The sequence below is a fragment of the Anomaloglossus baeobatrachus genome, chromosome 3 (genome assembly GCF_048569485.1).
Source record: "Anomaloglossus baeobatrachus isolate aAnoBae1 chromosome 3, aAnoBae1.hap1, whole genome shotgun sequence".
Classification (NCBI taxonomy): Eukaryota; Metazoa; Chordata; class Amphibia; order Anura; family Aromobatidae; genus Anomaloglossus; species Anomaloglossus baeobatrachus.
The window spans coordinates 701,488,948-701,516,779 of record NC_134355.1 but is presented as its reverse complement, the minus strand read 5'-3'; the positions used below and the strand labels follow the sequence as shown (position 1 = coordinate 701,516,779).

Sequence of the window (27,832 nt, the reverse complement as noted above, 5' to 3'; positions counted from 1 at the left end):
ACACTGGAGACAGGCAGGTGTGACAATGGCCTCCATACGCTGGAGACAGGCAGGTGTGAAGGAGGCCTAATACTCACCAGCATCTCTCCTTACACAGGATTACACAATAGTGGAGAAGAGGACAGGTGACTGTGCGGCCCCCATCATTCTTCTCCACGTATCTGGAGGACGGAGCAGTAATGAGCGCCCCATCACAGACGCCCCGCACCCCCCGATGCCTGAGAAGAAGATCCTAGACCTCACCAGAGAGATGACGGAGCTGCTGACCGGAGAGGTGAGTGCAGGGAATGCTGGGAAATTCTACAGTATACACTGGAGGATTCTGGGTAATGTGGGTATATGTCTGTCAGGTTCCTATCAGGTGTCAGGATGTCGCTGTCTATTTCTCCATGGAAGAGTGGGAGTACATGGAGGGGCAGAAGGATCAGTACCAGGACGTCAGGAGGAAAAATGACCCCACAAGGGTAGACGAGGGCAAAAGCAACATGGCTGCACGGATATGGCTCCTCACCCTAGAGATGATCGACTTGTTAAAGGGAAAGGTGAGAATCTCCCGAGAGATCACACTTATCTCTATTACTATAACAGGAATGACTGAAAAGATGGAGGATTATTAGAATCTATGTGGTGATCACCGTCTCTCACTGTATACAGGCGCAAATGGTGGTGAAGACGACGTCTGGGGAGTGTGTGACCCCCCATCTGTGCGGAGGACGGAGCGAGATCCAGAGCCGAAACACAGAAGCCCCGCACTCCCCGACACCTGAGAAGATCCTCCACCTCACCAACAAGATCACCGAGCTGCTGACCGGAGAGGTGACTGCTGGGAGATTATACAGTGTACACCGGAGGATTCTGGGGGATGAGAGGAGACTGCTGGGAGATTATACAGTGTACACCAGAGGATTCTGGGGGATGAGAGGAGACTGCTGGGAGATTATACAGTGTACACTGGAGGATTCTGGGGGATGAGGAGAGGAGACTGCTGGGAGATTATATAGTGTACACCAGAGGATTCTGGGGGATGAGAGGAGACTGCTGGGAGATTATACAGTGTACACTGGAGGATTCTGGGGGATGAGAGGAGACTGCTGGGAGATTATACAGTGTACACCAGAGGATTCTGGGGGATGAGAGGAGACTGCTGGGAGATTATACAGTGTACACCGGAGGATTCTGGGGGATGAGAGGAGACTGCTGGGAGATTATACAGTGTACACTGGAGGATTCTGGGGGATGAGAGGAGACTGCTGGGAGATTATACAGTGTACACCGGAGGATTCTGGGGGATGAGAGGAGACTGCTGGGAGATTATACAGTGTACACTGGAGGATTCTGGGTGATGTTGGTCTCGTTGGTTGTCAGGTTCCTCTCCGGTGTCAGGACGTCGCTGTGTATTTCTCCCTGGAGCAGTGGGATTATGTAGAAGGACACCGGGATCTGTACTCGGACGTTGTGGTGGAGGAGCGCCAGCTGTCTGTATCACCAGGTTAGTGGAAAACTTTGTTTTCTGTGGTCAGCATTAGCAGATGTCATTGAGAACTTCATCATTTTTGGTACCTGAGCCTCATCTCAGTTACCTGCCTCCAGTGGAGCTCTCCTGGGGAGGGAGGTGGGAGCAGCTGGTACCTCGTTAAAGTGGATCATGGCCTGGAACCAGTGTTCAGTTCTGGGGAGATTCACCGTGCTGTAAGTACTGTATCATTTTCCAAATGGAGTGCTCCTTCTCACAAGATCTCTGCCATTCCTATGACCACACGCCTAGTAACTTTCTTTAGTTTTTCCTTTTTATTTTTATGTCTTGTCCCCTTTGTAACTTCTCTTGTATATTTTAAGAATCACTGCCTAATTGTTGGATTAAATATATAACATTTAATAGTTTTGTTCCTCTTGCTCTGTAAACCGCTTTCCTGAAGTCTCGTGAAGCCAGACATTACCGGTAACGTGCGTCCAATCTGCCTGTATAAACGATTGATGGTGGTAGCTAGTTTTTCTTGGGTTATTGCGGAGCTGGACAGGGAGCGGACCGAAGTGTGTGTGTGTGTGTGTGTGTGTATATATATATATATATATATATATATATATATATATATATATATATATATATATATATATATATATATATATATATATATATATATATATATATATATATATATATATATATAATCGACACGGGTGTTGGAATCAAGTGTGTATATACTAACTCAGAAAGGATCCAATAACTAGAAGCGAAAGCCGCCATCGCTTCATCCATTAATCTTCAGTCAATTTTGTAATCGTCCTGACCATTATTGGCCGCAATGGGGCGATCTTTCCCAATCTCCATGACAATTGTAGGCATTGGAGTGCTCTTCATGAGTTATAATTTATTCTGGCTACTTCTTCACCTATATAACACTGACCAATCATAAGCAGGCAGCATCACACAGGAGAAAAGAAAACGCCCCCAAAATAGCCTAGACCAGATTTCTCAGTGTCAGACATGTATTGACTGACAGTCTGCTCTCCTCGCTGGTCTCACTGCAGAGACTGTAAGTGCCAAGAGTATAGTAGAGATTGCTTACACTTTTCAGCTTCCATCTCCTGGCGCTCAGTGTAAGGGAAGGGCAGTATTATACTGTGTGATGAACTCTTAGCTACCCATACACGGTATGATGTCCCCTGTATACTGTGTCCCCACAGATTCTTACAGTGACAGGCCTGCATATCCTACATTGTGGAGAGGGGCAATGTGGGGTTGATATTTTTTGCAGGAAGCTCAGTGAGGTGCAGCAGGGGGTTCCCTGAAAAATTCCCACAGGAAAATTGCCAATTGCAGCATCATGAAGTTTCAGATCTATGATGTTTGAGGTGCGGGTGAGGATGTTCACGTGATAGGTGATCAACTTGTGATTTACAGTTGACCTAGTTCAAAACTGCTGAAGATGTGTGGTTTGTAGCAGTCTGTCATTATCATCAATAGAGATACAGTCTGCTGTCCTCTCTCACTGATTCTGCCTTAAGGTACCGTCACACATAACGAGATCGCTAGCGAGATCGCTGCTGAGTCACGGTTTCTGTGACGCAGTAGCGATCTCATTATGTGTGACATCTACCAGCGATCAGGCCCCTACAGTGAGGTCGCCGGTCGTTGCAGAATGGTCCAGGCCATTTTCTTCAAAGGCGATGTCCTGTTGGGCAGGACACATCGCTGTGTTTGACATGGTGTGACAGGGTCACAGTGACTGCTGAGATTGTTATACAGGTCGCTACTGCGACCTGTATCGTTCCTGCATCGTTGGTAAGGTCTGACTGTGTGACATCTCACCAGCGACCTCCCAGTGACTTACCAGCGATCCCTATCAGGTCGCATCGTTTTCGGGATCGCTGGTAAGTCGTTGTGTGTGACTGGGCCATAACTCCTCCCTCCAGCCCAAAACAGCAGCACATGCAGAACCAGCAGCAGTGTGATCCAGAGGAGCAATCACTACTATCTCCACTCACAAAAGTATCACTGTATTATCTGTGGAGTTACATGGGACTGCAGCCCACAGCTAATACATTATCTTCTCAGTGGGAGCCAACCAAAAGCAGGGTGCTGCTGGCAGAAATAGTTGGTCCTACATCTCCACCCTCATCTCTGTCTATCACCACAAAGCTGTAGAGGGAGAAAAGAAGAGGGCAGAGGACTGAACCTTGAGGGACCACAACAGTGAGAGGAAGAGGAGAAGGTGTGGAGCCAACAAATGATACACCGAATGAGCGGCCAGAATGATAGGAAGAGAACCAGGAAAGAACAGTGTCCTTTAGGCCGATTGAATGGAGCATAGAAAGAAGGAGATGGTGGTCAACTGTGTCGAAGGCGGCAGAGAGGTCAAGAAGGATAAGCAGAAAGTGGTCATTATTAAGTTTTGCTGTCAATAGCTCATTGGTTACATTGACAAGGGCAGTTTCTGTTGAGTGTAAGGGACAGAAGCCAGACTGTAAAGGATCTAGAAGAGAGTGAGAGGAGAGGTAGCGGGTGAGGCGAGAGTAGACCAGGCGTTCCTAGAGTTTGGAGATAAAGGGGAGATTGGAGACTGGTCTGTAGTTGTTTGTGCAAGATGGGTCAAGAGAAGGGGTTTTTTTTTAACAATGGAGTAAGTAATGATAGTGTTTGAGGGAGGAAGAGAAGATACCAGAAGAGAGAGAGAGAGATTGAAGATTTTAGTTTGGTGAGTAGTGACAACTGGAGAGAGGGACTGGAGTAGGTGTGAGGGGAAGGGATCAGTATGGCAAGAGGTAGCACGAGAAGAGGATAGGAGCCTGGACACTTCCTCCTCTGCAACTGTGTCAAATGTGGAAAGTGAGCTGGATGGGATGTGGGGAGGGATGGGATTCACAACGCTTGGTGGCTGGGAGCTGATCTCTCGGCGGATGTTTTCTATTTTCTCTGTTAAATAGGAGGCCAGATCATGAGCATGAAGGTCTGTGATAGGGGTCTGTGCTTTGGGACTGAGGAGAGAGTGAAAGGTGTCGAAGAGCTTTTTTGAATTGTTGGCTAGTGAGGATATCAGTGTGGTTAAGTAGGTCGGTTTGGCGAGGTTAAGGGCAGAGTTGTAGGTTCTTAACATGAATGTGTAATGGATGAAGTTTTCTGGTGTTGCGGTTAGACCCAGAAGATTAGAAAGTCTCACAGGCGGTCAAGGGGGCTGCACAGAAACAGAACAGCTTTCATTGCAGGTGTGACACCACCTGAGCAGATCTCCAGTCCAGAACTGGTTCATGTTTCCAAAGCCACGGTATGCCCGGCAACAGCGGATGCGTCATGAAAGGCTATCTCTGTATGCAGCATTCCCACACGTAGGACAACTTTTATGATGACGAACTGGATGGCCTTTTGTCCACCGATCGCACAGTAATTGGAGTTTGCAGCTGACTAACGGGAATCCAGTACGAATCCACTATAGTCTGTTGTATGAAATTCCCATCAGCGCCAGAATCCAGAAGGGTCAGTTCAGAGAAGCTGGAGTCGCTACTGGTTAGAAACATAGAAAAAACAAAAAGCCAGCACTAAATGTGCACTTCAGCACTAAAAATTCCAAACTGTACTTATTATAAAAATTTTGAGATTTTTGGCAAAAAAATCTACCCCGCCACGTCACGGCAAATCTCATTTGGGGCAGTCCTACACTAAAATATTTTTATAAAATGTGCCATACGGCCTCACATATGAGTAGTAGAACTGCTCATAGCAGCACTCACCTGGTCTATTTCAATCCCGTACCCATGACTGAGTCATGGCTGTGGGCGGGACAGGTCCAAGCAAACAGACATAGTCATATATAGAGGTGAAGAGGACTTGTAATCACATAGGGTAGCCTCTAATACTGACCCTAGTCTGGAAAGTTTCCCAGCTTCTTGGGAAGAAGCGTATAAGATGTGCGGAGCTTCCGTTCCGCAGTGGTAGCACCCCTTAGTGGTGCAACGGATCTCCTGGTGGCAGCGGGCTGGATGCACTTGATCAATCTCCATTAGCTTCGTGACAGCTAGTACGAGGAACCGTGGGCCTCAGGACCGAGGATTATGGGTGCAATGGCCTCCTCTTGAGCGCACTGGGCAGCTTGGCCCCTGGCTTAAATCTTATGATACAGTCATATGGTTTGTGTGGCGGCAGCTCCTGACAACTCTTCAGAGAACACCACTAAACTCTGAAAAAGGCTCCAGAATACTAGTGGTAATCGCCGAGATGCAGGTCCCTAGACCGTGTTCATTACAGTAAGAGCTCTACTTAAAATGTCCTGCAACTGGATCACCACAGCACAAGGACTGTTAACAGTAATCAGCGAGGGAGGACCAAATCCACCATCTTAAAAAGGGCATAGAGTAGCTGTGATAGGTCTCTCACAACATGTGACTCCAGAGACAATCACCAGGCTAGCAGAAACTCAGAAGCCTAACGAGACCTGAGTGTCAGACTCTGCTGTGTGAACACGGTCAGATGCCGCCCTGACAATCTATGAGTGCTCAGCTAAGCTCCGTGTGGCGGCTACATGTGGAGGGTGAGACAGAGTCTGAGTGGAGACTGAAGAGTTGGCGTGAGAGCTTAATCAGTCGCTGCTGACCACAGAAAAGCCTGTGTAATGTTGGACAGTTGGTCCTGAGCCTGAGAGGTCTTGGAGCTGGGCATAAACCAGCAGATATGGAGCATACTGGGCCTCGGTGTGGAGCCTGAACTACAGCTGTGAGAAGCCCTGACACTGGTGATCCTGACGTGAGAGCCGGACATTCATCCGCGGACACTTATCTGCTGGACATTTCTCTGTATGGATGAGCCTGCTCTGTGAAGCCATTTCTGCTGTAAGCAATGCCCCCAAGTACTAGATAATAATAATAAAAAAACACAATAGGACAATATATACCAAGTTACTTTATTACACAAAAATAACACGGTGCAAGAGGAAATCTCATAAAACATGTAAAAAACCAAAGCCGCGCAGTATAGTCAGCTAGGATGAAAAGGCGTTACACTATCGTATTGGTATACCAGAACCACCATATAGTCATACCTAGTGGGTATGGACACATGGTAATCACCTGGATTTTATACCACCGTGAGGTGCCATGCCTGTAATTTGTTATACCGATAGGAGTGTATATTAATTGCTTATATATAATATATGCGGTTTGCCTGTATGGGTTTACATTAGCATGTGCACTTTGTGATTATGGACTAAATATGAGGCTTGAGAGGTTGTATTTACTGTCGTCTTCTCCTTATGGCAAGCGGTTATGCTAGGTTATATCATGTATTCATCCAATATGACTATATTGGGGTTAGGTATACCAATACACACGTGGTGTAACTCCTTTTCATCTTAGCTGACCATTCTGCCCTGCTTTGGTTTTTTACATGTTTTTGAGGTTTCCTCTTGCAGTGGTTTTTTTTTGTATAATAAAGTAACTTTCATATATTGTCCTAATGTTTTTGTTGAAAATCAAAGTTTATTGAGCGTTACACAGGCCAACGGAATTAGGCACATTACAACTGGGAGTGCACGAGGCTTATCACAGCAAAATCACTTATTGTATCAAACTCCACTACATTACACACAGTCATCTATCACTCGTTAATCCTCGCAGGGATAACTGAGACCTGGGGAAGGGAAAATAAAATAAGAGTTGGGAAGTTGACCCCTAAAGTATCCAAAGAATGTAGGAGAATAAGCAAAAGTAAGAAAGGGAAAAGATATGAGCCAAAAGGGAATAGAAATGGCTGGGGCAAAGAGGGAGAGGGAAGGGTTTCCCCCTCGCGTGGGTCCGGCCACACAACGCCCTTTTAAATCAATAACCGAAGTAATATTGGGTTCCAGGATGTTATTTATTTAGCCACAGGAGGGTGTATCTCAGCAGGATCCAGGGGGTACAAATGTTAAGGACCTTCTCAGAACTACCAGTGGCCTGTCCTATTAGTTCCTCCATTCTGAATGTGTAGTTGAGTTCAGCCACAATTTCGGCTCTAGAGTTTACTTTTGTTTTTTTCCAGTACCTGGGGATCAGCCTGCGAGCAACTACCGGGAAGTATCTGAGTAAGTTTCTCTTGAACTCGGCCACAGAAAGCTCACACCATGACAGGAGGGCCAGGTCCGGGGTGGGCCGGATTTTGGTGGATTAGAGCTGTGGGGACACGGGGCTCAGTGGGTGCTCTCGTCCACGAAAACCCGCCGCCTTTAGAAAGACAGCGTGGCTCAGGGCTCATCCCAACTGAACGCCGGCCTCCTTAACCGTGGGCGTAACACTACTCAGACAACACAGGGTGAGGGAACCACAATAATTAGACTTTATTGGATCCCCAAACAATTAACGGCACATAACACATAACCAGCAAAACACACAAATGTAACAAGCAACAGAGTCTCACCCTTCCGCTGGCTCACCAGGGATTTAGAATGTCCTTGCCTCAGAGGTTCCAGGGCCGCTTACTCCAATCCAGCAGCACCCCGCTTTTGGCGGGCACCCACCGAGAAAGGAATAGCGCCAGATTTAGGAAGCTGGCTGAGGTCTGCAAAGTCTGTTCCAGGTGACTGAACTGTCCCAACCTGAGTGTCCTCCTTAGGTAGTCCTGGTATGATGATACAATCCTGGCAGCCGGAGTCGAAATCCCTAGGCTGTGGATATGGTCTCCAACCGGAACCGGAGTCCCTAGATTGAAGCCATAAGATATCCTGATCCTCTAGTCAGCTCCAAAGAGCTGAGACTGGATCCATCAGCATCCATCAACCTTCATCAACCCTGGTGGCTTAAAGAAGTCCCTTTTATAGCCATAACCTTCCCTTAGGATACACTGCGTCCTCATCGATTAGTTGGACAAGATTGCTTCTCCCATTGGATGAATTTCAAGCTGCATGGATAATGTTCATTTAAATTATGTGCATAGAAAGACTCAGTATACCTACATGGAGTCGGCAAGTCACCGACTAGACAATGGCTACTAAGGTAATTACATTATCAATACACAACTACAATACAATGGTTACTGGAAAAGTCTGGAGAACAATATGTCTGGCTTTCAGTGGCCAACACAATTACATTGAGTCAACAAGAGTCTTGTTAAAACAATGAGGGACTTCTCCCCCATCTATAGACAATCTATCATGCTGTCTGGCTGAATTTTAAGAAACTTTAACCCATGAGAGTCCATGTCGTCACAAGAGCTTGTTATACAATTCAAGGATGTCCATCCAAAAGCACCTGATGGGAGGACATGCACACCAGGTATGCAGTCAAGTACCTCTATCTGACATCTCCAGCAGGTGTCTGAGACAGATGGAAACATGGTGTGTAGGACTGCAGGACAACGATACCAGTAGTAGTTTATAACCCCTTTCCTGAGAGAAGACGTTCATTGAGGATTTGTGTGTGTACAGGAGTATTTTGGATCGTTCTGCTGCCGATCGTGATCTTCCCAGGTCCGCCTCCCACTTTGGGAAGATGATATGGTCCTCCTGAAAAATTCCATATAACAATGAGATGGTGTGGCCAGGAGGATCCCCTCCTAAGCACAGTCTCTCAAAGGGGGTCAGGCCTCTAAATATGTCATGGTAGGGCGTTAAGGACTTGACAAAACTTTTTAATTGCTCATAAAGAAACCAAGCGTCCCTGGGGACATCAGTCAGGGAACAGGCTCTGGAGTGATTTAAGCTCTGAGTTGGATATAAAGTTGTGTAAAAGGGGACGATCAAGTTTGTTTATTTAAGAACATATTTCTGCCCAAGCCAGAAACGAGGTATTATCATAGATAGGAGCGGATAGGTGTCACCTTACTTCTTCGGGCCCTCTCACCCCTTTTTTAACAAAAAGGATTAGATGTTTTAGAAGGAAAGAATGTGAATCTGATTGAGCCAAAATTTGGATTGTGACCAGAGAGTAGCTAACGGGCAGAGCTGCGCCCTGGAGCGCGCTATATCCACCCAGCTCTTCCTCTCCCTGTGATGAAACAGATCCAATAGACATGTCCCCAAGGAGGCAATACTGTATAGGCAGAAATTGGGAAGACCCAAACCGCCCACCGCCCTGGACCGACAGTATCTGATACGCACTACAAGGTCGCTTGCCTGCAAAGATAAATTTAGAGATTGCCGACTTAAGGCGAGAGAAAAAGGAGGCCAGCAAACACATAGGAAGAGCCTGGAGGAAATACAGCAGTCGAAGTAGAAGATCCATATTTATGGTATTAATCCTGCCAAACCAGGACAAGCTGAGCTTACTCCATTTCCCGAGGTCTAGTTCAGCAGAATGCAAAGCTCCCATGAATTTAGCCGCATATAGCAGAGAGGGGTCCGCAGTCAGTTTAGCCCCCAGATATGTAAGGGACTTCTAAAAGGGAAGGAGGAGCGTAGTTGTGAGACTACCGGGTGAGGCAGGGTGATGTTGAGCATTTCTGATTTGTGGGAATTAATTTTGAAGTTACTTAGGCAATCAAACTCATGGAGTTCCAACATTAAATTGGGTAAGCTTGTGGTAGGGGACGTCACGTACAAAAGGTCATCCGCGAAGAGGGCCAACTTGTGCTCCTTTTCCTTAAGGCGAACTCCCCTTATAGATGGATTATTTTTAATAGCCTCCGTCAGGTATTTCATAGAGCGAATATATAGTATTGGAGACAGGAGGCTGAAAGAAAAAGTCCATAGACCTCGAGAGCTAAGAAGACGTTGTAGACAATCCGTTCCAAGCAAAGACTGAAGTTTATTCCGAGATAGCAACAGAGCAGATAAGACAGGTTATCGGCACGAAGACACATGCAGGTGTCTTGCAGAATTGGCAACAGATGAAGAAGTGTCCCCCGATAGGCGGGTGGGGTTTTTTATACATGTTAGACAAAGGAAAGCAAATACTGCAGAGAAAGGCGTATACGTTAGAGAACAAAGAATATAATGATACATCATGACATTATTTACGAGCATTGCGGTAGAAACTTATCAGATCCCTATGGGCCTCCATGATACTTTTTAATTAATTCAGTAATGTTGTCATGGCTAACATCTCTGATCCTTGAAGGCGCCTCTACTTCACATAACTCTTCAAACACTGACAACTCTATTGACAACTTTGTTTCTTTATCAATTCAATATACCTACTATTCATGACTTCACATCACCATCTATCAACTGACGCAATTGTATTCTTCTATTCGATTTAACCTTTTTAGACTTTTTCCTATATTTGCTAATAACACTGATATCATCTCTTTCTCCTCTCTGGGGGGAGAACTCTAGCCAATGCATCTCATTACCTGCAAAGTTAGTTTGCTCAAGTCTGCCCAAGAAGGCTGTTAGATAAAACATGGCTGCTCAGCATATTATCATAGTATCATAGTTTTTAAGGTTGAAGGGAGACTCTAAGTCCATCTAGTTCAACCCATAGCCTAACATGTTGATCCAGAGGAAGGCAAAAAAACCCCAATGTGGCAAATAAGCTCCAATGGGGAAAAAATTTCCTTCCTTCGTCCACATCCGGCAATCAGACTAGTTCCCTGGATCAATACCCTGTCATAAAATCTAATATACATAACTGGTAATATTACATTTTTCAAGAAAGGCATCCAGGCTCTGCTTAAATGTTAGTAGTGAATCACTCATTACAACATCATGCGGCAGAGAGTTCCATAGTCTCACTGCTCGTACAGTAAAGAATCCTCGTCTGTGATTATGATTAAACCTTCTTTCCTCAAGACGTAGCGGATGCCCCCGTGTTCCAGTCGCAGGCCTAGGTGTAAAAAGATCTTTGGAAAGGTCTCTGTACTGTCCCCTCATATATTTATACATTGTGATTAGATCCCCCCTAAGCCTTCGTTTTTCCTGTCTTGGTATTGCAGCCCCCCCATTCCTCTAATAATCTTGGTGGCTCTTCTCTGCACCCTCTCCAGTTCAGCTATGTCCTTCTTATATATCGGTGACCAGAATTGTACACAGTATATAAGTGCGGTCGCACTAGTGACTTGTACAGAGGTAGAACTATATTTTTTTCATGAACACTTATACCTCTTTTAATACATCCCATTATTTTATTAGCCCTGGCAGCAGCTGCCTGACACTGGCCACTAAAGTGAAGTTTACCATCCACCCATACACCCAAGTCTTTTTCTGTGTCTGTTTTACCCGGTGTTCTACAATTAAGTACATAATCATAAATGTTATTTCCTCTACCCAAGTGCATGACCTTACATTTATCTACATTAAACTTCAATTGCCACTTCTCAGCCCAATCCTCCAATTTACATAAATCTCCCTGTAATATAAAATTATCCTCCTCTGTATTGATTACCCTGCAGAGTTTAGTATCATCTGCAAATATTGAAATTCTACTCCGCATGCCCCCAACAAGGTCATTTATAAATATGTTGAAAAGAAGCGGGCCCAATACTGACCCCTGTGGTACCCCACTATGAACTGAGACCCAGTCCGAGTACGTACCATTAATAACCACCCTTTGTTTCCTATCACTGAGCAAGTTTTTAACCCAGTTACACATATTTTCCCCTATCCCCATTATTCTCATTTTATGTACCAACCTTTTGTGTGGCACCGTATCAAAAGCTTTTGAAAAGTCCATATACACAACATCCACTGCATTTCCCTGGTCCAGGCTTGAACTTGCCTCTTCATAGAAGCTGATCAGTTTGACAGGATCGATCCCTCATAAACCCATGTTGATACTCTGTCATAAGGTTATTTTTCTTGAGATACTCCAGTATAGCATCTCTCAAGAAACCCTCAAGGATTTTACCAACCGTAGAGGTTAAACTTACCGGCCTATAATTTCCCGGCTCAGTTTTTGTCCCCTTTTTGAATATTGGCACCACATTTGCTATGCGCCAGTCCTGCGGTACCGACCCTGTTATTAAGGAATCTGAGAAGATTAAAAATAATGGTCTATCTATCACAGAACTCAATTCCTGTAGTACTCTGGGGTGTAGCCATCCGGGCCCGGAGATTTGTCAACCTTAGTGATTTCGAGGCGGCGGCGTACTTCCTGCTGGGTTAAGCAGGTAATATTCAAGGGTGAATTTATGGTATCACTGGTCATGTCATCTGCCATGGCATTTTCTTGTATAAAAACCGTAGAAAAAAATTATTATGGCTGACTATTCTCTAACAGAGGCAACCCTGCCTCATCCCATTACTTATCTGGAAGTTCTGCGACAGGGTACCATTCAATCTCACTTGAGCCGATGGCGAGAAATAAAGGGCAGAAATCCGACACAACATCACCTCCCGAAGGCCTATACTCCTCAAAGCCTGGAGCATGAATTCCCACTGCACCCTTTCAAAGGCCTTCTCAGCGTCCATCGACAGGAAGCACATGGGACCCCCCGCCCCCCTCGACCAGTCCACCAGGGAAACAGATTTTATTATATTGTCTCTACCCTCCCTACCTGGAACAAAACCCACCTGGTTCCTATTAACCACCATTGGGAGAAGCGACCGCAGCCTGTTAGAAAGCAACTTGGAGTACAATTTTATGTCTGTATTGATTAGGGATATCGGTCGATAGCTGCTGCATAGGGAGGGATCTTTGAATGGTTTGGGAAGTACAGTTATGTTGGCTCCAAGAGCTTGGGGTGGGAACGAGCCTCCCAAAGAGATGTGATTGCGCATGGAATGGAAAGGGGGGCTTAATGAATCTACAAATAATTTGTAAAAGCCAGCGGTAAAACCATCAGCCCTGGACTATTACCTGGTTTAGAGTCTCGAATGACAGTGGCCACCTCCTCTAGAGTGAATTCCTCCTCTAAGTCCGCTACTACTTTGTCTGGCACCGTGGGGAGCTTATGGGCCCGCATATAAGATTTGATCTTCTCCTGCAGCTGGAGGAGAGGAAGATCCGCAAAATGACCTTTTAAATTTATACAGAGATTCATAATAAGAACTGAAACTGGCGGCAATATCCTGAGTCTTGTACACCTTCCTCCCAGAGGAATCATTGACCAAGGGGATGCAACTATTTCGACTATATAATGCCCTTGACAAGAACTTACAACTCTTGTCCCCCAGCTGGTAGAAACAACTTCTGATTCTATCCCTAAAACTGTGAGACTTCTGGTCCAGGAATTGTAGGAGAGCATGCTGTGCCGTGGATAGTTGGGCCAAGGTGGATTGGAGTGAGTCACTTTTGTAGCGAGCCTCAAAGTTAGCGATGATGGCGGAAAGTCTGTCAGTCTTTTTGGATCACTCCTTTTTAAGGCACGAGCCGTGAGATATAAAGATGCCCCTTAAGACACTCTTAAGTTCTTCCCACTTTATTGAAGGCAAAGTAGGGTACAGCTCGTGGTCAGAGATGACATTTTGAATGCCATGCTTAATATCTGCAAGGCACATGGAGTCCAACAACATAGGCAACAAGTTTTTGTTTAAGCGCCATGAGAGTACCGGCCTCTTCTGGGCATCCAGGCGCATAGAGAAATATATAGGAGCATGATCTGACCAGAGCATTGACCCTACCTTGGCTGCCACCCGGAAATCCAGCAGTGAGTGGGAAACTAAAAAGTAATCGATCCGGCTATAAGCGGCGTGAACCGGAGAATAAAAAACATAATATTTAACCTATGAATGCAGGATCCTCCAAACGTCCACCAGCCTCATGTCTCGCATTTGTTTTTTAAGACTCTGAATGGAAGAGTCCGGGTAAGGTCGGCGTCACACTTGCGATTGATTCGCACAAGTGCAATGTGAGAAAATCTCGCATTGCACACAAACAAATGTTAATCAATGAGGCAGCTCCGATCTGCTTCTTTTTTTTTTTTCTCAAGTCAAATCGGACTGGGAAAAAAAAGCAACTTGCTGCGATATTTAGAGCTTCTCGCACGAGACTCTCCAACGCACGTCTATGGGTGCGAGAACAAAACAGATGTCACACGGACAGCACATGGACCATCCTAGTGACATCTGTTTTTATGGATACAATTCTATCATGTAGCGGAGAACACAGTAAATACTCCTGTGCAGGACTGTAAATGACTAATACCTGCTGAGATAAAAGCGGATCACATACGGATTGAATACAGATTGCTCACAGATAGTGCTGAGCGGATCCGGACAGTAAAAGTCTGGATCCGCGTGGTTTCAGCGCTATATCTGTGCCGCACCCGGACGCGGGATTTCGGGTGCACGATCCGGATTCGGCAATTAATAAAAATAAACAAAATCTGAATTAATTGAGCGTTTCATACTTGCTGAGACTCGATATCATGGTGGCACACTGCTTCCGGGTCGCGCATTTACTTCCTGTACTGTACATCGCATACACACAGCTTTCCGTGTTTTCCCCGGCCACCGGCCATCCTCTCATCCTTGATTGGTTCCTGGCTGACGCGCCCCCCAGCCTGTGACAGCTCTGCTGTGCAGTCATTGCTTCTCGCGGCTCAGTAATAGGCTGCACTCAGAGCTGGCGTCTTCTCTATAGCTGCTCGCTCTGACATGTAGCAGAGCTGGATGTGTCTCCGTGGGACATTGTGTGGATTACGTCAGAGCTGCAGTGTGTTGGGGGTTAATAAAGTGGTGAAGGAGAGGGTGTTTGTATTTTATTCCAAATAAAGGATTTGTCTCTGTCTGTGTTTATTTACTGTAATTTACAGGTTTGTGATGCAGGTATCTCATAGACGCCTGTGCCATCACAACCTAGGGTTTAGTAGCAGCTGTGCGCTGTTATTAACCCCTGCTATTACCTTGATTGCCACCGCACCAGGGCAATTGAGATGAGCCGATATCGCACCGGAATTGTCACATCTAATAGATGCAGCAATATCGGGCGGCTGCGGGCTGAGAATATACCAGCCCCCAGCCGGTGTTCTCATGGCTGGAGATAAAAATTGGGGGGGGACCACACGTCGTTTTTTTGTTTAATTATTTAAATTTTAAAAAAAACCTCATGCGGTCACACTACGTTTTTTTAACATGCTTCATGAACGAGAGAGAGAGGGGAGAGGAAAGATGGACAGAGGGAGAGCAAGAGGAGAGAGCAGAGGAGAAGAGAGGAGAGAGAGAGGAGAAGATAGGGGACAGAAGAGAGGGAGAGCGAGAGGAGAGAGGGAGAGGAAGAGAGGAGAATAGAGAGCAGAGGAGGGAGAAAAGGAGAGATGGAGAGGAGGGGAAGGGAGGAGGAGAGGAGAGAGCTGAGAGGAGACAAGAGGGGAGGGAGAAGAGAGGGAGAGGCAAAGAGAACAGAGGAGAAGCCTGTGCTGTGTGATGTCAGTCAGACCCGCACAAGTCTGACATCTCATCACCATCACACTTCTGAGGGCTCTTGTCCACTTGCGTACCACTTCCGATGCGAAAGCATCGGAAGCAATATGCAAATGACCCTCTGCTGCGGCGGGTCATGCGAATGTCAGCGGCGGGTCATGCGACTGTGAATGCTATCTTGCAATTGCATCACAGGAGCGGAGAAGACAGAGGGAGCACTTTCTCCCCATCTCCTCCGCTGTCTGTCTCCGCGTGCACCGGTGCGATTTTACACTGGTGCGATCCCATCATATGACACACGGCTCACGCTGGCAATACAGCAGAGCCGAGTGTCCCTCCCTGCTACTGAGGTCAGTGATAACAGAGAAAATTGTAGAAACGGGTTTCTATACCGCGCCAATGATCACAAGTCTGGATGTCAGATTAATGTGGCTTTATTGTAGCATAGGTCTACGCGTTTCAGGAGCTCTGCCCCCTTCCTCAGGACCATAGAAAAGACAACATCAAATCACTGACGCGGTATAGAAACCCGTTTCTACAATTTTCTCTGTTATCAGCCGCTTGGGTTGCCGCTGCCTTGATCCATTTCTACATGCGAATATAGTGGTTGTGACTTTCACAACTATAGTTGGTGAGTATTATTGCTCCCCCCTCCTTGCCCTGTGCCTATAAGGGTAAGACCCTATTGCGCTTTTTTTCCACAGCTTTCCTTCATACTGAGGTCAGTGAGGAAGGGGAAGGGGCTGGAGCTGCGGAGGAGAGAAGGTCACAGCCCAGCCTGTCACAGCCTCTGCTCAGTCCGTGTCTACACTCAGAGCTGGCAGCCGTGCTTTACGGCTGCTAGCTGTGTGATATGTAGCAGAGCTGGATGTGTCGCCGTGGGACGTGTGGCTTACGCCGGAGCTGCAGGGTGTTGGGTAATAAAGTGGTGAAGGAGGGGTAATTTATTCCAAGTAAAGGATTTTTCTCTGTCTATTTATTTACATCCATTTACAGGTTTGTGATGCGGGTATCTCACAGACGCCCGTGCGATCACAAACCTATTACCCCCGACTGGCACCGCATCACGCCTTCGGGATGAGCCGGTAATGTACCGGGATTGCGACATCTAATAGATGCGGCAGTACCGGGCGGCTGCGGGCTGAAATACCAGCCCCCGGCCGGCATTATCATGGCTGGGGATGAAAATTAGGGGGGACCGCAAGTCGTTTTTTTTATTTATTTAAATTAACGGAGTCACACTTGCGATGGATACACTGTTTTCCCCGCCCACCGGACGTCCTGCCGCCTGTGATTGGTTCCTTGCAGGAAAACCACAACTATAAATGGAAAGTTATATCCTTGACATACTTGGGCATACAATTAACATCTAAGTATAAGCTCTTATACCAGCATAATTATCCTGGCTTATTTACTGAACTAAAAAGACTCTTACTCAATTGGAACAAGCTCCCACTATCTTTATTTAGAAGAATCTCCGCTGTCAAAATGTCTGTCTTGCTGAAGCTACTTTATTTGTTTGAGACCCTTCCGGTGTGTGTACCATGCAAAGAGTTGCGCAATATACAGTTAGATCCAGAAATATTTGGACAGTGACACAATTTTGGCGAGTTGGGCTCTGCATGCCACCACATTGGATTTGAAATGAAATCTCTACAACAGAATTCAAGTGCAGATTGTAACGTTTAATTTGAAGGTTTGAACAAAAATATCTGATAGGAATTGTCACATTTCTTTACAAACACTCCACATTTTAGGAGGTCAAAAGTAATTGGACAAATAAACCAAACCCAAACAAAATATTTTTATTTTCAATATTTTGTTGCGAATCCTTTGGAGGCAATCACTGCCTTAAGTCTGGAACCCATGGACATCACCAAACGCTGGGTTTCTTCCTTCTTAATGCTTTGCCAGGCCTTTACAGCCGCAGCCTTCAGGTCTTGCTTGTTTGTGGGTCTTTCCGTCTTAAGTCTGGATTTGAGCAAGTGAAATGCATGCTCAATTGGGTTAAGATCTGGTGATTGACTTGGCCATTGCATAATGTTCCACTTTTTTGCACTCATGAACTCCTGGGTAGCTTTGGCTGTATGCTTGGGGTCATTGTCCATCTGTACTATGAAGCGCCGTCCGATCAACTTTGCGGCATTTGGCTGAATCTGGGCTGAAAGTATATCCCGGTACACTTCAGAATTCATCCGGCTACTCTTGTCTGCTGTTATGTCATCAATAAACACAAGTGACCCAGTGCCATTGAAAGCCATGCATGCCCATGCCATCACGTTGCCTCCACCATGTTTTACAGAGGATGTGGTGTGCCTTGGATCATGTGCCGTTCCCTTTCTTCTCCAAACTTTTTTCTTCCCATCATTCTGGTACAGGTTGATCTTTGTCTCATCTGTCCATAGAATACTTTTCCAGAACTGAGCTGGCTTCATGAGGTGTTTTTCAGCAAATTTCACTCTGGCCTGTCTATTTTTGGAATTGATGAATGGTTTGCATCTAGACGTGAACCCTTTGTATTTACTTTCATGGAGTCTTCTCTTTACTGTTGACTTAGAGACAGATACACCTACTTCACTGAGAGTGTTCTGGACTTCAGTTGATGTTGTGAACGGGTTCTTCTTCACCAAAGAAAGTATGCGGCGATCATCCACCACTGTTGTCATCCGTGGACGCCCAGGCCTTTTTGAGTTCCCAAGCTCACCAGTCAATTCCTTTTTTCTCAGAATGTACCCGACTGTTGATTTTGCTACTCCAAGCATGTCTGCTATCTCTCTGATGGATTTTTTTTTTTTTAAGCCTCAGGATGTTCTGCTTCACCTCAATTGAGAGTTCCTTAGACCGCATGTTGTCTGGTCACAGCAACAGCTTCCAAATGCAAAACCACACACCTGTAATCAACCCCAGACCTTTTAACTACTTCATTGATTACAGGTTAACGAGGGAGACGCCTTCAGAGTTAATTGCAGCCCTTAGAGTCCCTTGTCCAATTACTTTTGGTCCCTTGAAAAAGAGGAGGCTATGCATTACAGAGCTATGATTCCTAAACCCTTTCTCCGATTTGGATGTGAAAACTCTCATATTGCATTTGGGAGTGTGCACTTTCAGCCCATATTATATATATAATTGTATTTCTGAACATGTTTTTGTAAACAGCTAAAATAACAAAACTTGTGTCACTGTCCAAATATTTCTGGACCTAACTGTACAGTCCATTATACTTCAATTTGTTTGGGCCCATAAGAGACATAAGGGTGCTTTACACGCTGTGACATCGCTAACGATATATCGTCGGGGTCACTGTGTTTGTGACGGACATCCGGCATCGTTGGCGACATCGCAGCGTGTGACAGCTAGGAGCGACGATCAACGAGCGCAAAAACGGCAAAAATCGTTGATCGTTGACACGTCGCTCTTTTTCATATCGGTGGTGCATGCCGCTGGTTGTTCGTCGTTCCTGCGGCATCACACATCGCTATGTGCGACACCGCAGGAATGACGAACATCTCCTTACCTGCGTCCACCGGCAATGAGGAAGGAAGGGAGTGGGCGGCATGTTCCGGCCGCTCATCTCCGCCCCTCCTCTGCTATTGGGCGGCCACTTAGTGACGTCGCTGTGACGCCGAATGAACCGCCCCCTTAAAGGAGAGATTGTTCGGTGTCTCCAGCGACGTTACTAAGCAGGTATGTGCTTGTGACGCTACCGTAGCGATATTGTTCGCTACGGCAGCGATCACCCCCATGTCGAAACAGAGACGTGGGTGGGTGCTATCGCGCACGACATCGCTAGCTATCGCTAGTGATGTCGCAGCGTGTAAAGCACCCTTTAGAATTAAAAAAGTGACTTTGCTTGACAGTAGACTGAGGGGAGGACTGGGGGTCCCTGATATAACTAGGTACTATTGGACAGTACACTTGCGTCACATTCATGAATGGTCCAATCTTTGTGCCTTCTCTGGATGGATGGAAATAGAGACGTTATGGCTCGCCCCAATACATCCCAACTCTTACCTCTGGGGCACTTCATCTAACAAGCCTGATCCACATACCCTGGGCCCTATAGCCTTTACTAAGAGGATATGGGACTGCTGTGTTAGTTTCCACTTAATCTGAATGCTCTCCTCTGAGTTCTTTTCTTTTTAACCCCAGGATGCCGGATGGTATGCAGGGTACAGCGACTAAAACATAGTTCAACAAGAAGCTCTTTTTTGTTTTGCTGACATAGTAGACGCACATTCCAAGGTCCTTCTCCCCTACGCCACTATATCCACTAGATTTAATCTCTCTGGCAACTCCCAATATCGGCACCTACAAGTTAGACACCTGATGCGCTCCCTTTTTTCCTCCCTAGAAGTCTCTACTCCCACACGTTTTGAAAGACTATGCAGAGCTGGGGTCTCCACCAAGGGCCTTATCTCAGATATATATCGTATTTTAATTACCCCCTACCCTGAAGCAAGCCAAATCATACATATATTAGTAATTGGGAGGATTTCCTTGGTGAGACCATTCCCTTGTGTATGTGGAAGCGGATCTGGGATACTGCCTCAAAAACATCCTCGTGCGATGTCTATAAGGAAAATCAGTACAAATTACTCATGTATTGGTATCACACCCCATCACTACTACATAAACTAAATCCAACTATACTCGACAACTGCTGGAGATGTGGTACTACAGCGGGAGATATACCGCACATATTCTGGGTATGCCCCAATATCCAGTGCTTCTGGAAGTTGGTACAATCTCTTATCTATAAAGTAACTGACCTTCAGATACCCCTGGATCCTAAGTTTTATCTATTAAATATTCCACCTGTCCAATTGGGGAAGAGAGTGAAAAGGTTACTATTACACATAACCACAGCGGCCAGCTGTTTGCCCGTAACTAGAGGTTGACTTATCCGCCCTCACTTAGTGATCTCCATTCTCGGATCCAAGATGTGAGGAGGATGGAGTACTTATCTGCCATGTCAAATAATATGCGGGATCTTTTCGAGAGTGTTTGGTCCCTTTGTAGTATTTACTGGGCTAATAAAACATAATGGCTTGGCATGGTCTTGATGGAAGTTTGATATACTCACCCCCCCATTTCGTTCCCCAATTCCTTATGTCTCCCTGTCTAGTATTGTAACGTTCGTATTGTCACATTCCTTGTTTCTATTGTAATAGTGAATAAGATATGTGCCCTGATTTAAGGTTCAAAGTTATGCTCACATGCTTGTGGGACATATCCATGTATTTGTTCTCCTTGTTTATCTTGAAAAATGTAATAAAAATTCAGTTATAAAAAAAAATTGCTCGCGCCTTTCCAGACCAACAGGAATGTTTGAGGTTTGAAAATCCAAAAGTGTTTCCTATCCTTAAAAACAAAGGGATTAACCAGAAAGGAGAAGAGGAATCAAGACGGATTATTTGTTGCAAACAATTTAGATTATAAAATTTATTTTGTATAATTAGGAAGTGGCAACTCAGTGTCAAAGATTTCTTGATTCCCTCACCAATATGTGATGTACAGGGTGGGCCATTTATATGGATACACCTAAATAAAATGGGAATGGTTGGTGATATCAACTTCCTATTTTGTGGCTAATTAGAATATGGGAGGGGATTAACTTTTCAAGATGGGTGGTGAACTTGGCGGCCATTTTGAAGTATGCCATTTTGGATTCAACTTTATTTTTTCCAATGGAAAGAGGGTCATGTAACACCTCAAACTTATTGAGAATTTCACAAGAAAACCAAGGGTGTGCTTGGTATTAATGTAACTTTATTCCTTTATTAGTTATTTGCAAGTTTCTCTTTGTTTACAGCCATTGACGTGTCACAGAGGTTAACACATGAGGATCAGATAGAAATTGTGTTGATGTCTGGTGAACGCATTACCCGGGTCATTGGAGCAGATTTCAATGCAAGACACCCTACGAGACCACCCATCTCTCATGCTACAGTTAGCAAACTGCTTTCCAAATTTCGTGAAACAGGTTCAGTGTTGGATTTGCAAAAATGTGCACGCAAGAAAACTGTCACTAATGAAGAAACAACAGTGCCTGTCCTAGCTTCATTCAGCAAGAGCCCACGGCGTAGCACTCGCCACATGTCACTGGAGAGTGTCATCAGTCAAACATTCCTTCGGCGGATATTAGCTATTCACAAATGGCACCGTTAAAAAATCCAGCTGCTGCAGCATCTCAGCGAGGAAGACCTGAAATTGCTACATGATGATGTGTTGCCCTTTTTATGCACTGAAGATGGCACGTTCCCTGAGTTTTTCCAGCAAGATGGTACACCACCACATTATGGGTGTCGGGTCTGAGCACAGCTACATGAACCGTTTCCTGGAAAGTGGATTGATCATCGTGGGCCAGTTAAATGGCCACCAAGGTCTCCCAATCTAAGCCCCTAAAGGCTGCTTTACACCTTACAATGTGACCCGCCCCCATCGTATGTGCTGCACGTTCAATTTGTTGACCGTGTCGCACAAACTATTATTTCCCGTCACACGTACTTACCTTCCATACGACCTCGATGTGGGCGGCGAACATCCACTTCCTGGCGTGGGAGGGACGTTCGGCGTCACCGCGACGTGACGCGGCAGCTGGACAATAGAAGCGGAGGGGCGGAGATGAGCGGGACGTAAACATCCCGCCCACCCTTTTCCTTCCGCATTGCCGGCAGGAGCCGCGGGACGCAGGTAAGCTGTGTTCATCGTTTCCGGGGTGTCACACACAGCGATGTGTGCTGCCTCGGGAACATTGCACAACCTGACGTTCAATTTTTAGAACGACGTGCATGCGATTAACGTTCAATCGCAATCGCACGGAGGTTTCACATGCTACAATGTAACTAACGATCCCGGATGTGCGTCACTTACGACGTGACCCCGCCGACATATCGTTAGATAAATTGTAGCGTGTAAAGCCCGCTTTAGACTCTTATCTTTCGGGGTGATCTGAGGGCAATTGTCTATGCTGTGAAGATACAAGATGTGCAGCATCTGAAACAACGGATACTGGAAGCCTGTGCTAGCATTTCTTCTGCAGTGTTGCTATCAGTATGTCAAGAGTGGGAGAAGAGGGTTGCATTGACAATCCAACACAATGGGCAGCACTTTGAACACATTTTATAAGTGGTCATAAAATTGTAAATAATTAATGAACAAATAAAGTTACTTTTAAACCAAGCACACCATTGTTTTTCTTGTGAAATTCTCAATAAGTTTGATGTCACATGATCCTCTTCCCATTGAAAAAGATAAAGTTGGATACAAAATAGCCACCATGGTCACCACCCATCTTGAAAAGTTTCCCCCCTCCCGTTACTAATGAGCCACAAATAGGAAGTTGATATCACCAACCATTCCCATTTTATTTAGGTGTATTCGTATAAATGGCCCACCCTGCAATGCAGGTTACATGGCCGGTGAACTTTATCGAATTGGCTCCGGAACTTTGGCTCAAAAACCTGCATCAAAAATGACGTGTTATTCCAGTCTAATAGAAATATTTGTAAAATTGTCTAAGCTGTGATTTAAAAAAAAATAAAAATAAATTTCATTTTTTTTTTTTTTGTCTCCAACAGAAAATGCAAGTGATCATTCTGGAGGAAATGTCATGTTATCACTAGAATGTAATGTAAAAGATGAAGAGAACATGTGTCAGTCCTCAGGAAAAAACCTCATTACAATTAATGTACATCAAGAAGATCCTGTTAAATGCAAGAGAAATCACACAAGAGAGAAGCCGTACTCATGTTCAGAATGCGGGAAACGTTTTAAAGTAAAATCACATCTTGTTGGACATCTAAGAATTCACACAGTGGAGAAGCCGTACGCATGCTCAGAATGTGGGAAACATTTTTCAAACAAACATAATCTTATTAGACATCAAAGAATTCATACAGGAGAAAGGCTGTTTTCATGTTCAGAATGTGGAAAAGGTTTTATAGATAAATTATTTCATTCGAAACATGAGAAAATTCACAAAGTGAAGCCATATTCATGTTCAGAATGTGGGAAATGTTTTATTATAAAATCACAACTTGTTAGGCATCAGAGAATTCACACAGGAGAGAAGCCATATTCATGTTCAGTATGTCAGAAACGTTTTACACATAGATCAAGCATTATTAAACATGAGAATGTGCATACAGTAGAAAAGCCGTATTCATGTTCAGAATGTGGGAAATATTTTAAAGATAAATCAAATCTTATTCAGCATAAAATAAGTCACACAGGAGAGAAGCCGTATTCATGTTCAGTATGTCAGAAAAGTTTTACATATAAATCAAGCCTTGTTGAACATTTGAGAGTTCACACAGGAGAAAGGCCGTTTTCATGTTCAGAATGTGGGAAATGTTTTAAAAGTAGAGCAAATCTTATTACGCATAAAAGACGTCACACAAGAGAGAAGCCGTATTCATGTTCAGAATGTCGGAAATGTTTTACTACAAAATTTCGTCTTGTTATACATCAGAGAATTCACACAGGAGAGAAGCCATATTCATGTTCAGTATGGGGGAAATGTTTTACACAAAAATCAAGCCTTGTTAAACATCAGAAAGTTCACACAGGAGAGAAGCTGAATTCAGGTTCACTATGTGGGAAACAGTTTAAAGAAAAGTCAAATATTGTTACACATGAGAGAAGTCACCCTGGAGAGAAGCCGTATTCATGTTCAGAATGTCATAAAGTTTTTAAACTAAAAAGAAGTCTCAGTGCACATGAGAGAATTCACACAGGAAATACATATTCATGTTCCGAATGTGGAAAACTTTTAATGAGTAGAGCAAATCTTCTTTCTCATGTGAAAAGGCACACAGAGAAAAAGATGTATTCATGTTCAGAATGTGTAAAACATTTTACGAGAAAAGCAAATCTTCTTTCTCATATAAAAACGCACATAGGAGAGAAGACATATTCATGTTCAGTATGTTGGAAATGGTTTACACAAAAATCAAGCCTTGTTAAACATCAGAAAGTTCACAAAGGAGAGAAGCCATATTCATGTTCAGAATGTGGGAAACAGTTTAATACTGAAGCCCTGCTAAGTGATCATCAAAGAGATCACACTGAAGAGAAGCCATTTACATGTAGTGAATGTGGGATGTGTTTTATATATGAATCAAGTCTTCTCAGACATAAGAAAGTTCACGATCAGAGTGTGGAAAATGTTTCTTTAAACAAATCATTTCAGGTTAAATATACAAGAAGTTACACAGCAGAGAAGCCGTATTCATGCTCAGAATGTGGAAATTGCTTTATAAGCAAAGACAAGCTTCATACTCATCAGAGAAGTCACACACACAGGGGAAGCTGTTTTGATGTTTAATATGAAAAAATGTTTTATAAAGCAAAAATATTATCTTTTTTACAAGTCAGTAATATTTGTAGACATTAAACTTTTTTTATTGCATATACTGAAGCTGCCAAGTACCAATATTACATTTACCTGGTGTCAACTGTGACATGGATCCTTTGGGGACAATGATCCTGACAGGCTCCATGATTAGTGATGGGCGATCCCGATCTGTAAAGTTCGGGGATCATACCGAACACATAGTGATCGTGTACACGATCCCGATCACAAGCTGTCCTGGGAAGCTCGTGTTACAGATTCAATATGGTTTGGATCCAGGGACTCTAAAAAAAAAAAAAAAAAAAAAAAAAGCAACCTATTAAAAAAACATTATGATCATACTTACAGGTCCCGCAATGCGTCATGCAGACAGTCTCCCGGCCACTTCTGCTTCCGCGACCGATCATTGCTGTGCCGCCCGGTAGCCAGCACTGACTTAAAAGGACCTTCCATGACGTCATAGCCATGTGACCAGTCAGGTGTGAATGTTGTACAGACATTGGCTTACAGACTGGTCACATGAGTATGAAGTCTGCTGAAGGTCCTGTTAACTGAACTTTGACAGTCACTGTGTGAGTGTCGCATCGCATCACGGCGCACAATCTCCCGACAGGAGCGGGTCAGCCTCATGTGTTTCCACGCTGCTGAGGCGCTCCTGTCCTGAGAGCGTCAGGTGCGGGTTGATGCAATGCGAGACACAAGTGCAATCATACCCTCACTGTCACAAATTAGTAGAATGAGAAAAGGCACTCGCCAAGATGAAACTAGTATTTTCAGAAAATAAATACTGAATGTATTGCTTGGAAATTCGGAGATGTTGTCGGTAGTTTATAGAATAAAGAACAGTTTACGCAAAAATATACCTATAAAGAGAAGAATCGGGAAAAGTGAAAATTTTCAATGGTCTCTTAATGTTTGCCAGACCAAATACAGGGAAGCCCATTTTTTTTTTAATTCTATTTTTTTTTACTTATTTACAACATAAAAAAAAAATGTGTGGGCTCCCGCCGTATTTTGATCGCCAGTCAGGTAAAACCAGGCAACTTGGGGCTGGAACTCTCGGCAGCCCGCAGCCGCCCTGGAAATGGCGCATTGTTTTTTAGCGCCATTTCCAGGCGCTTTAACCGCCTCATCTAGCATCCCTGGTGCTTGGTAATAAAGGGGTTAATACCAGCTTTGTATTCTCAGATGGTACTAAGCCTCTAATTAATGGTGTCACGCCAAATTAAACATGGTAACCTTGAATTTCTAGTAAACCGTAAAAAAAAAAAAAAATTTTTTTTATTAGAAATAATACAAGAAATATTTAGACTCCATCTTTATTATAAAAACAATTCTTAGTCCGACGTAATCCACAGGGAGAGAATTGTCAGCTCTGATTCATCACTGTGCACAGACAGCATCTATACAGTGTGAGAAGCAGGCTGACACTGAGGCTGGAGTTCCACTTACGTATGACTGGTGCAGTCTCGCATGGGCATCACTCCGCAAGGACTGACACTCTCCGGACACGAGCGCATCAGCTGTATGGAAAGACATGCAGCCAACCACTCCTGTCAGCAGAGTGTGCGGCCGTACCGGGTGATGCTGATGTAACACTAGCACAGTGGCAGTCAAAGTTCAATTAACAGGACCTTCGATGATGTCATAGCCATGTGACCAGTCTGTAAGCCAATGTCTATACAAAAACTTAGAAATAATTCCTAAATATAAAATCAGCCCTGAATTAAGGGTTTATTATAATTATTTCTATCCTTATTCCAGTAGTAAAAAACTTGCGATAATGATAAACAAATGGGCACCTAAATACACAAACAGTATATAAACTTTAGAAAAATTATTCCTCTAAATGGTTGTGGAGCCCCGGCCGGCGGCTGCCACATTCAGATAGAAATTTTTTTTTAGGATTAAAAGCGATTATAGTGAAGGGCTGGACGGGGGTTTTTCTTTTTTTCTTTTCCCAGATGAAAAAAATAAAAACGTCCAATAAATATTTTAACAGTGATACGGTCCGTTAAAGTCAGAACAGTATTTTTGGAGTTTTTTTTAAAACCTCACAAGAAAAGCTACAACTCCTCCACGTTTTGCAGATATTATTAGAAGCCACGCGCTCCACATAAAACCAAGCTCCCCTTGGTATGTTTACACAGGTAGAAGAGAAGACCGGGTTTATGCCGCGCTAAAAAACACTGATGCGTGTAAATTAAAAGATTTCCTTTTTATTGGACAGTTCCTACGCGTTTCAGAAACATCCGTCTGACGTCTGAGTCATACAGGCAGTCCTTAATGCATACATGGCTGTTTGCTCCTTATATATAGGTCCAAGTGGCCTTGCTGTAATATGATTTCTTTTCCTGAGGAAGGAGACTGATGTCTCTGAAACGCATAGGAACTGTCCAATAAAAAGGAAATCTTTTAATTTACACGCATCAGTGGTTTTTAGCGCGGCATAAACCCGGTCTTCTCTTCTACCTGTGTGATACAAAATTCATCTCCCGGGGCTGCAGCTAAACCACCAGGCACTCACAGGCTATCATAAGGGGTTGTGACTGGCACAACCTCACCAGGTGAGTGCTTCTTTGTCTTGTTTGTCCACCCTCATACCGGGTAAGACCCTATTGCGCTTTTTTCCCCTTTACAGTTTTACTTGGTATGTTTAAACTTCCCACACTCCTAGCGCTGATCCACAGGAGTAATGCAGGAATGCAACAATACACCGGGACACCCGTGACGGGTACCTAGTGCAGGTTACCTGATAAACGACACCGGTCAGGAG

At 44.5% G+C, this 27,832-nt stretch overlaps 1 protein-coding gene across 1 annotated transcript in view; it reads left to right on the top strand.

Moving 5' to 3' along the window:
- LOC142297467 (uncharacterized) overlaps positions 1-25,122 on the top strand; it is a 231,552-nt gene extending 206,430 nt beyond the window's left edge. Inside the window, exon 9 of the mRNA XM_075341693.1 lies at positions 23,436-25,122. Within this exon, the coding sequence (XP_075197808.1) occupies positions 23,436-25,029 (1,594 nt within the window). The 3' untranslated portion in view covers positions 25,030-25,122. The remainder of the gene's footprint in view (positions 1-23,435) is intronic.
- Positions 25,123-27,832: the final 2,710 nt, after the last annotated feature.